The 11,691-nt window shown below is 39.3% G+C and overlaps 3 protein-coding genes across 3 annotated transcripts; 2 read left to right on the top strand and 1 right to left on the bottom strand.

Annotated features, from left to right (window-relative positions):
• On the top strand, positions 2,857–4,170 carry LOC107627435. The gene has a single exon (XM_016330269.1). It carries the CDS (start codon positions 2,857–2,859, stop codon positions 4,168–4,170), a length of 1,314 nt encoding a protein of 437 aa, XP_016185755.1.
• On the top strand, positions 4,618–8,313 carry LOC107627434. The gene is made up of 5 exons (XM_016330268.1): positions 4,618–5,532; positions 5,695–5,844; positions 6,091–6,294; positions 7,365–7,439; positions 8,143–8,313. Exons 1-5 carry the CDS (start codon positions 4,618–4,620, stop codon positions 8,311–8,313), a joined length of 1,515 nt encoding a protein of 504 aa, XP_016185754.1.
• Positions 9,714–10,727, bottom strand: LOC107627433. Its single transcript, XM_016330267.1, has 2 exons — positions 10,346–10,727; positions 9,714–10,288 (listed from the first exon to the last, which is right to left on the bottom strand). Exons 1-2 carry the CDS (start codon positions 10,725–10,727, stop codon positions 9,714–9,716), a joined length of 957 nt encoding a protein of 318 aa, XP_016185753.1.

Here is an 11,691-nt window from a genome sequence, read left to right as displayed (position 1 = left end):
GCATATGCTGCTCTTCTTCCATATTGCTGTCATATTTAATTATGAAATGGTTTACAGATGCATACCTCAAAAAGAAAATGTGAAATTTGGGTGCATAATATAAATTCTTTGAATAACCGATGAGCTAGCACACATATTAAAATAGCTGCTACGTTTATTGACTGTTGCGTTCTTTTTTTATTTTAGGATTTTGAATAGAGAAAGAGAGAGGGGGTGGGAAACACCGGGAGGGGTAGCACTAGGTTGTTGAATAGAGATCCTAGGGTTTGGAATTGAGAAGAGTACTTTCGTTTGGAAAACGAATCGTTTTCAATCTTTGTAGAACATCTCCCTGAGGATATATCAAAAAAGGAGCTGTATCAGCTGTTCAACTGGACTGGACGCATAAACGACATCTATTTATCACGGAAAATGAAAAATGGAATGGCATACATTTTTGCGTTCGTCCGATATACAACAAAGGGTGGAGCTTTGAAGGCTATTGCGAAAATGAATAAGATGCGGCTAAGAGGGAAGATAGTTTTATTAGGAGAAGCTCGGTACTGACGTACAAAAGAAGTGACGAAGGTCCAGAGACATCATGAGACATACGACATCCAGAACATTGTTAGGGTTCAACCTCAGCAGGAGGCTAGCCGGAGGGCTCCAGACAGAAATGGGAAGGAGTTGAGGAAAGAGGAAAAAAAGGAAGACCCCCACAGTAACGGATGGACGAAGAAGATGGAAGTACAGGTGGCAAAAGAGAACCTGGACTGGCTCCAAAGGAGTCTAATAGGTGATACGACGAAAGCGATTGACTATAAGTTGCTAAACACCATGATTAGGAAGAATTTGCCGCAAGTTGTAGAAGTACGAGAATTAGGAGCATACAAAGCTCTCCTGACCTTTGATAGTATATTAAGTGCTGAAGAAGCCTACACCTTCAAGTTGGACAATATCTTGAAGTGTTTCCATAGCGTGTGGAGATGGGATGAGGAGGAACGGAGTGAAACTCGGAGAGTATGGCTAGAGTACTTTGGTGTTCCTTTGCATACGTGGTCAGCAGAGACGTTCAAGCTAATACGAAGTCAATGGGGTGAGGTTGTTGGGTGTGACGAAGCCACAGAATCATGCATCTCGTTTAGTGTGGGACGGGTACAAATTGACACTTGTATCATGAACATAATTAACGAATGGATTCACATCACAGTTGGTACTAGTGGGTTTGACGTTCTAGTTAAAGAGGTCGGTCACGAGAGTTATGGGTCACAGTACAAGTTTGATGACGGAATTAAACCTTGTCTCTTAAGAACATGTGAAATATTGGGTGCAAATTAATTCACATTCAAAATTCAACGGAAAGTGAAGATTGGTAATTAATCCGGTGGTTGAGATGGCGATGACAGTAACACGGGAGGTAGAAGATGATAAGGATAGATTGGTAATTCCTGAACCCATTTTGAATGAATGGAATTATTGCAAATTAATTCACATTCAAAATTCAACGGAAAGTGAAGATTTTGTAGTTAATGGAATTGCTAATTTAAAGGGAGATTATGCTTTGGTTAACGCTGATGAATCAGAAAAAATGGTTACTTGGGATTATACTAGGAATTATGCTACTGATGGGTTGAATATAGGAAGTCTTAGGAGGAATAAGCCCAATCAAGACAGGCCTAGTTTCTGGCCCAACTACATACTGCAAGGCACAGGCGCTGAAGGAGGGAGTTTGGGCTGCTTATCTTCAAGTTCGGGCCCACTTAACGTTGGAGCAGGAAGGCTAGGGCTGTTGGTGGATCCGGAACGGGTTGGGCCGGCTAGATACGCCCCAGTTGCTGCTGGTCTACCCGCCGCGGCTGAAGACCTGCGCGAAGAAGAGAACCTTGACGCGGACAGTGCGGCTGACCTCCGAATCGGCGGGCAAGCACACGGCTGCATTGGCTGCGACGGTTCAAGTCCAGTGAAGGGGAATCGTTCGACTGAAGACCTGCGCGAAGAAGAGAACCTTGATGCGGACGGTGCTGCGGACCTCCGAATCGGTGAGCAAGCACACTGCTGCATTGGCTGCGACGATTCAGGTCCGGTGACGGGGAATTGTTTCGCTGATGTGGGAGGGTACCACTGAGCTGGCGAGCAAGGAAGCGACTCTGTTGTTTGCTGCGGTTCACGAGCCATGGCGGGGAACCAAGCGTCTGAAAGAGGGACGACAGGCGGCTGTTCGAAGCTTCCCTTGCAATCTGATATCCCAATGAAAGTGAAGGCAGAGCTTGGTCCCTCCAGGAAGGAAATGTGCGAATGTAGTACTAAGGAGAGGGGTACATCAAGGGGGAAGTTTGCCATAGGATACCGAGTTGGGCTCCTTGAAAATGGTGAACATGCACTAGAGGCCGACGCGACTGGGGTACTGGTAAGGCTTGAGGAAGGAAGTGGCGAGAATGGGATGGACGGTGATTTTAGAATTGAAAAACAGGTTGCTGAGGGCGATGGCGCGAATGGGAGGAAGATTGATATTGACTCTGGATACCATGAGCTCTGTGGTGGGAATGCTTTGAGCAGAGAAGAGCAAATGCTCGAAAATAAAAGGGCATGGAAACTGACAGTTGAATCCGGAGCAGAGCAGTACAATGAAGATGATGATATAATGGCAATTTTGCAAGAACAGAATGAAGCACTAGATCAGAAGAGGAGATTGGCCAAGCAAAAAGAAAAGGCTCGGAGATGTAGACCAAAAAAGTTTAAAAAGGTGTGTAAAAAAGTTTTATTATGATTTTTAGCTCTTGGAATGTTAGGGGGTTAAGAGGGGTTGGAAAATTGAGTATGGTTAAAGAGCTAAAAAAGAAACAGAAATTAAATATGTTAGGATTGGTTGAGTCTAAAATGCAAGTTGTGACTAAGTTTGATGTAGTACGAATTTGGGGAAGTGATGCAGTGGGGTGGGAGTTTGTAGGTGCGGAAGGCATGTCGGGGGGTCTGCTATTGATGTGGGATATCATGCTGTTTAGAATGAATAACTGTTACAAAGGGGAGATATGGTTATGTGTGGAAGGAGTCCTTTTGAAAAATGATTATCGTTGTGCTTTTTGTTTGGTATATGGTGCTCATACTAGAGCAGGAAAACTTGCTGTGTGGGAGGAACTGAGCTTTATAGCTGGCTTATGTCAAGTTTCGATATGTTACATGGGTGACTTTAACGAGGTTACACAGGTTGAAGAGAGGAAAGATCAGGACCGATTAACAGCATCAGCAGAAGATTTTAAGAGTTGGGTTCAGGATATGCAGTTAGTGGATTTACCTTTGAATGATCGCAACTATACATGGTTTAGAGGCAGCTCTTGCAGTCGTATTGATAGGGTACTTGTGAGCTTAGAATGGACGGAGGAATTTCCAGAGATTCGGTTAAAAGGGGGACCGAGAGGCCTGTCAGATCATTGTCCAATTATAGTTCAGAATACCATATGCAGAGATGGTCTGCGTCCATTTCGAAGTTTAGATTCCTGTTTTACCCATGAAGGTTTCTTAAGAATGGTCAGAGAGGAATGGAGGAACCTTGGTGAGGTGCAATTCACAGATAAGCTGAAAGCTCTTACGATGCCTTTGAGAAGATGGCATAAGGATAAATTCGGTGACATGGATAAGAAAATTCAGCACTTTGAGGAGGAGATCAAGAAGGTAGATGAGCTGGCAAGAAATGGAGTATATGATGGTACATCGGAGGCTAGAAGGAAGGCTCTAGTAAGCTGTTGCAAGCAGTGGTATGTGAGAAAAAAAATACACTGGAAGCAGATGTCACGCTCCAAGCATGCGAAGGATATGGATAAAAACACTAGATACTTCCATAACTTGGCGTCGGCAAGAAGGAGGAACAATAGAATTGATGGCCTGATAATTAACGGTAGGTTGGTGAGGAATCAATCTCGGATCAAGATTGCTATCCGAGACTTCTATAAATATTTGTATCACCAGGAGAGATCACCGGTGGTGGGATTTAGGGATGGACTGGTAAATCGGATCGATGAAGAGGAGTCCATAGCTTTGGAGAGATTACTGACATCAGAGGAGATTAGAGAGGCAGTTTGGGATTGCGAATCTTCTAAGGCTCCAAGAAGTGATGGGTATAACATGAATTTCATCAAGAAGTGCTGGGATGAGATTGGTGCTGAGTTCACCAAAGCTGTTATGGATTTTTTCTGATCTTCAAGGTTGCCTTCTGACTCTAATATTACTTGGGTGTCTCTCGCACCTAAGTACACAGGAGCCAAGGAGATTAAGGACCTCCGGCCGATAAGCATGGTAGGTTGCGTATACAAAGTGATTTCCAAAGTGATGGTCAGGAGAATGAGATCTGTCATGCCAGGTCTAGTGGGAGAGACACAGAGCGCTTTTGTCAAGGGTCGGAAAATACATGATGGGGCACTTATTGCTTGCGAAACAGTGCAATGGCTGAAGACGAAAAGAAAGAAAGCGGCAATCATTAAACTAGACTTTCAGAAGGCTTATGATCGGGTCAAATGGAGCTTTGTGGACATTGTGCTACAGAAGATGGGCTTTGGCTGGAAATGGAGGGAATAGGTTAAGGAGTGTGTTGGCACAACATCTATGTCAATCCTGATAAATGGCTCACCATCTAAACCTTTTAAGATGGAGAGGGGTTTGAGACAAGGTGATCCTTTATCTCTGTTTCTGTTCATTCTAGTTGTTGATGTTCTGCATCGGATGGTAGGGGAGGCAGTCAGAAACATATGTATTATGCCGCTGTTAGTTGGTAAGGACAATATAGAGTTGTCACATCTCCAGTTTGTTGATGACACTATATTGTTCTGTCCGCCAGAAGAGGAGACCATCAGAAACTATGCCAGGCTGCTAAGGTGCTTTGAGATGATGTCGGGATTATCCATTAACTTTGATAAATCAAGTCTAATCCCAATCAACTGTGAACAGCAGTGGACATCCAACATGTGTAACTTGCTGGGGTACAAGGAGGCCTACCTTCCAGTCAGATACCTTGGCATCCCCTTAGGAGCGAACCCACGACTGGTCAGGACTTGGAAACCGATAATTGACAAGGTAGAGGAGAAGCTCAGTCTATGGAAAGCAAAGGTACTCAACAAAGCGGGTAAGCTGGTCTTTATTAAGTCCATGTTAAATAGCTTGCCGGTGTACTACTTGAGCCTGTATAAGATGCCAAAGGCAGTGGCAGAAAAATTGATATCATTGCAGAGAAAGTTCCTGTGGAGTAAGGAGGAAGGTAGGAATGGCATGGCGCTAGTTAAGTGGGAGGTGGTTCAAGCCCCTAAAAAGCTGGGGGGGGGATTGGGGGTAGGTGATGCTGTGATTAGAAACGCTGCGCTCATGTTCAAGTGGTGGTGGTGTTTTTCGAAAGAAGAATGTCCATTATGGAAGAAGGTGGTATGTTCTTGTTATGATTTGAATCCCAGTGTGATGTTATCAGCTCAAATATTACCTACTAGAGGGGGCCCATGGAAGGATATCTGCCATCTGCAACTCAAAGATAATACTATAAAAGATAAGATGATTGCGGGATTGTCTATGGAGGTAGGTGACGGAAGGAGGACTCGTTTCTGGGAAGATGTCTGGCTACAAAGTGGTCCGTTAGAGTTGAGTTTTCCAAGGCTTTTCTCCATTTCAAACCAAAAAAGATCTGTCATAGGGGATTGTGGGTTCTGGGATGGGTTAGAGTGGATTTGGAATTTTCAGTGGAGGCGAGCTTTATACCAATGGGAGCTGGAATTAGTGGATCTGTTGCATGAGACCTTAAGGCCTATAAAGCTATCACATGATAAGCCGGACAGAATCTTTTGGAAGTTTGACAAGGAAGGTATATTTTCAACTAACTCTTTTGTGCAGGTAGTACAGTCAGAATCCCTCCCGGAGGATATAACCAGCTACAGTTTCACAAGAACGCTATGGAAAGGTTTGGTGCCGCCACGAGTGGAGTTATTTATTTGGTTCACTCTTATAGGAAGAGTAAATACTAAAGAAAGACTCCATAGATTGGGAATTATTAGCCAAGGTGATAACATGTGCGTCCTGTGTAACAAAGATGTTGAACTTATTCACCATTTATTCTTGGGGTGTGAGTTTACTTGGCAGGTGTGGTGTCAATGGCTAACTGAATTTGGGAGATCGTGGACTGTCCCGGGCTCACTAAAAGAACAATTTGAGAGTTGGACAGGTGCTGCTAACAGGAAGGTGGAGCGCAACAAGTGGCTCATTTGCTTTTTCTCGGTCATTTGGAACGTTTGGCTCGAGAGAAACGGACGAATTTTTAATAACAAGGAGGCAACTGCAGAGGTGGTATTTCAGAAATCTTTCAACAGTTATAGAGAATGGAGTAGTTTAGATCCTTTCTGTTGTTGATGGCAATGCCGGAGATGACATTAAGGAGATTGTTGTCTTTATTTTGTATTCTTGTTGAATTGTTGGCTTGTTTGTCGCTCCACTTCATTGTGTTGAGCTCTCTTATTCAAAAAAAAAAGATTTTATAACTTCACTTGTTGCTTTTATTTTCATGTTAGAGTTAGACTTTCAAGTGATCACCCCCTTTAAAAATGAATGGCTTTGTATCTCTCATATACTCATCATATACTTCATTCCCTTTAGCATTTGCTTTTAAATCAAAATCGAATGAAACAGCAGGTTACAGAGTACTTGGTTGTAACATTTGGCCATTATTTTACTGATGTAAAATTGTGAGTAAATTTTCTTAGCATAGTAGTTTTGTATTAAATTTTTTCTAAGCATATATTTTACAAATAAGTGCTCGTACCTTATTCTTTTTGGTGTAAGAATTTGATTAATGATAATGCTTAATATGATTTTGATTTTGATGTATTTTAGACTGTTACTCAATCACATTTGTTATTTTTGGGATAACCATTAACACGATCAATGTATAAAATAAATATTTTTGCTAACATGATATTAAGTAATTATATGCATAAAATAATTTTATATTTACAGTGTATCAAAATTAAATTCTGGTTAATATTTTAAAATTATATATGAACTTAGACTGTTTATTGAGAGTATTCTCCTATGAAAATATCTTAACTTTGATCAATCATAAGGTAAAATAATAGGATATAAGAAAGAAAAAGAGTATAAACTACTATCATCTTTGGATAAAAAATTTTGTTATGAAAACTTTTTGGTGTTATGCCCCAGACTAGGGCTTGGAAGTGAAACACCAGAATATGGCCATGGATTTCTCGCATAGTGCGAGAAGCAATTGAGTTTTTTGTTTTTTAATTTTCTTTGAAGTATCTCGCACGGAGTGAGAAAGTAAGAATTTCTTTTATATTTTTTTAGCATCTCGCAATGCTGCGAGAAATGTGGGCTGGAAATTCAGTTTTCTAATGATGCAGATTGTTGTACTAGCGGAGCAGAGAAATGAGTCTGCGGAAACTGACGGTGCTGAAAAGATTGAAGAAGATAAGCCAGTTAGCTTACTATTTTGTCGATTTTTAGCAAATCGATGGTGGTTCGATTCTAATGGTCTGGGAGCGAAACCAACTCCTCTTTTGCGGGTACTAGTTTTATTTGCATCAAAATACATGCCTTTGACAATGACGAAGAAGAAAAAACCAAGTTCTGCAGAAATTCAAAATGAACAATAAAATTTAAATGACTTGAATAAAAGGGAAATCAAATTAAATAAAGAAAAAGTGTTTGGAAAAATAAAGGACAAATTGAAAGGTCAAGACTAAAAAGGATAAAAGTTGTTGAATTTAAAGGAATCGAAATGACATTGCAAAACAGATAAATTGCATGGAAAGTTGCAGGGAATTTAAATGAAAAGTAAAGATATGGAAGGAACTCTTCGAAGAAAAAAGACTCTTGACTGACTCAGAAAGTCGCTGGAAATGTGAGTGAATGTGAGTGTTTTCTCCAAAAATATTCCAACCTTTGTTCCTTCAATCTTTCACGTATTTATGGAAGTCTTTGACCAATCAAATTCAGATATAACTTCCACGTGCGTCAATCATTGAATAACCGTTCCTGCTCTCTTTGAGTGCCATCTGTAACTTCTGCCAACTATCTTCGCATAGTAACTCCCTTCGATTGCTTCGCTCTCTCGATAAGTCCTAATCGATCAGAATCCTCTTTTTCATCGATTGACCATTTTCAAGGAATCCAATACAGTTATTCTTCACCTCAAAGTTCACAACTAGTTTATCTTTTTCGACTAACAAATTACTTTTGCTTCGATTCGGTTTTCTGTCTACCATCTTCCACACTATTAACCTCTTCTTCGATACAGCTGACCTCGTCGAGTCTGCCTCTTCGATTTCCACATTTGCGTCAATCGATTAATAAAGAGTACGTAAAGAGTACCTAATTGGCTCCAATGCAAAGTTAATTCTAACATTTATTTGGAGGTTGATCGAAATATTTTTTGGCACTTGGGAATGATCGAAGCTTATTCTTGTCGAATATTGGCTTGTCAAAGAATTCAATAACATCTTTATCGAAAATATTATTTTCGATATAACAAATGCCCCCTAAGTATTTATTTTTTTTATTGGAAGGAATAAAATATAAATACTTACTATTATTCAATATTTTCGAGAGCGGTACCAGTCATTTCTTCATCTTCTTCCTCAAAATTTTCCTCGACATAGTTAATCTATTTTTAGGAATGGAGTTTCAACTGCTTTACTTCGATCGGTCAAAGTAGAAGGAACACGACACAACTTTCGAACACTTTAGTTACCACCATTTCGATCTTGAAAAATGGTATTACTTCCACAGCCTCGATAAAAAAGAACTATATCGAGCCTATTGCGGTCGGTATTCTCTCGTTTTCTCATTCACCAAACTCTTTCCAATTCTTGATTCATCCAACCCCAATAGCATGGGATCGACGAAACGAAGGTGAATAATTATCTTGTGGACTCTGAACAAATTGAGCCTAAGTGGCAGTTTACTCTTCTTTGTCGAAATTGATCTTCGATGGCTTGACCAATTCGAAACTGACCCCAAATAATTGTTTGATCAATTTCATATATTGCACAAATTTTCACAAATATTTTCACGTAGTGCATGCAAAATATTAGTGAAGCATCATGTCATTCTTGAAGAGCTCAGAATAATTTTTTTTTCAATTTATCGAAGAAAAATTATCTTCGATATAAGAAATGCCTCCAAGTATTTGTTTTTAAACTCTTGAGGCAAAGTGGTTGTTTGTCGAACTCTTGGATCTTTGACATTTTGTTGAATATTTTCAGCCGTATTCATTTTCGATACTTCATCGAATTTTTTATGACAACATATTACCCAAATCATGGTAATTTTCCTTTTCCTTCTCGGATCATTATGGTCAAAGAGTTGTCATATTTGATGATTCGAAAATATCTTAATCAAAATTTTTTTTCAAATTTCCAACTTCACAATTTCCAAAGTGAACAGAGAAGCTTTTTTTATCTGAAATTTAATCAAATTTATAGAGTTTCAAAGTTGAATAAATATTTTTTTTTCACAGTTATATCTAACAACTGCCAATAACCACTTCTCAAGAACTTCTTTTTACAGACATATTTGTACATACCTTTATAGAGTAGGCACTCCTTCCAAAGTGTTCTAATATGCACCTGTAACTTGATAAAGTTCGAATTTGTCGAAAATTGACTTATCGAAGAATTCAACAATAATTTGTCGAAAATATTATTTTGATGATTTTTTTTTTGCTAGATGGACAAAAGCAAAAATACTTATCATCGTTGAATATAGTTTTCAACAAACTCATATTCAATAATTTCTCTTTCTTTCTTCTTTTCTTCTTTTATTTTTTCGACTTGTCGAACTCTCTCAGCCAAATAGATTAAATCTGGAATATGCATATTGAGTAACTTTCGATGCATATACAAGCCAAGACCTTTGATGGCTATTTTGACGATCTCGCTTTCAGGGACCGACACATAACATCGATTGCGAGCATTTTTGAATTGAATTATATAGTCATCTATCGATTCTCCATCATCTTGTTCTATTGCAAGCAAATTTGTCAATGAGACATTCAATTCTGCTCTATAAAATTGAGCATGAAAGGTATTTTCCAATTGTGCCCACGTTAAAATCGAACTGGGTCTCAGATTTGAAAACCAAGTGAAAGCATTTTTTGTTAATGAAGCAGGAAAAAACTTCATTCTCAGGTTTTCGTTATCTGTCAAATTTCCTAATTCGACCAAATAGTGAGCTATATGCTCGACAGTTGACTCTCCAGCCTCTCCTGCAAATTTTATAATTATTTTGGGATTTTTTACACCCATTGGCACTTCTGTCATTTGCACTGCAGAAGGAAAAGCAGAAACAAAATATGGTCAATGCATGAGACCCACGTTGATACCCATTCCATTGAGGACATCTTCGACAATCCTTGTCACCTGGTAATGATATCCACGTTGTGTGTGAAGTCTATTCAAAACTTCATCAGCATGTTGATCTCGTCGAACGAGATAAGGGATATTTTTTTCCCTTTCAGGATTGTTAAATACATTCCCCTCATCATAATCAACAATTCGAGCAATTCTCTCGACTTGTTTAACCAGTCGATCATATTTTGACTCATTGTCTGCCAGGATAGGATTCAAAACAGTAGTCATCTGGTGAGTCAACAGCTTGACTAAATCATGATGGCTTTCGTCAATATATTGTCGAAACTCAGCCATCGATCCTGGATTATTCGACGAGGAGCTCACTTGGTAATCTCGATTAACTTCGTCAGACATGGTCACAATTTTACCACTTTTTGACCGCATGCACCAAAATTTCAACACTGCATGCACAATGCAACACTTGAAAGCAACAAATTTTGATACAATTAAATTTTAAAATTGTTCCACCGGGCATGCCAATTTGTTTTGTCGATTTTTAGCAAATCGATGGTGGTTCGATTCTAATGGTCTGGGAGTGAAACCAACTCCTCTTTTGCGGGTACCAGTTTTATTTGCATCAAAATATATGTCTTTGACAATGACGAAGAAGAAAGAACCAAGTTTTGCAAAAATTCGAAATGAACAATAAAATTTAAATGACTTGAATAAAAGGGGAATCAAATTAAATAAAGAAAAAGTGTTTGGAAAAATGAAGGACAAATTGAAAGGTCAAGACTGGAAAGGATAAAAGTTGTTGAATTTAAAGGAATCGAAATGACATTGCAAAGAAGATAAATTGCATGAAAAGAAACGTTACAGGGAATTTAAATGAAAAGTAAAGATATGGACGGAACTCTTCGAAGAAAAAAAAGACTCTTGACTGACTCAGAAAGTCGCTGGGAATGTGAGTGAGTGTAAGTGTTTTCTCCGAAAATATTCCAACCTTTGTTCCTTCAATCTTTCACGTATTTATGGAAGTCTTTGACCAATCAAATTCAGATATAACTTCCAGTGTGTCAATCATTGAATAACCGTTCCCGCTCTCTTTGAGCGCCATCTGTAACTTCCGCCAACTATCTTCGCATAATAACTCCCTTCGATTGCTTCCGCTCTCTCGCATAATAATCGATCAGAATTCTCTTTTTTATCGATTGATCATCTTCAAGGAATCTAATACAGTTATTCTCCACCTCAAAGTTCACAACTTGTTTATCTTTTTCGACTAACAAATTACTTTTGCTTCAATTCAGTTTTCTATCTACCATCTTCGACACCAGTAACCTCTTCTTCGATATAGTTGACCTCGTCGAGTCTGCCT

Source organism: Arachis ipaensis, chromosome B02 (genome assembly GCF_000816755.2).
Source record: "Arachis ipaensis cultivar K30076 chromosome B02, Araip1.1, whole genome shotgun sequence".
In the NCBI taxonomy this organism is placed as follows: domain Eukaryota; kingdom Viridiplantae; phylum Streptophyta; class Magnoliopsida; order Fabales; family Fabaceae; genus Arachis; species Arachis ipaensis.
This window is presented reverse-complemented; position numbering and strand designations above follow the sequence as displayed.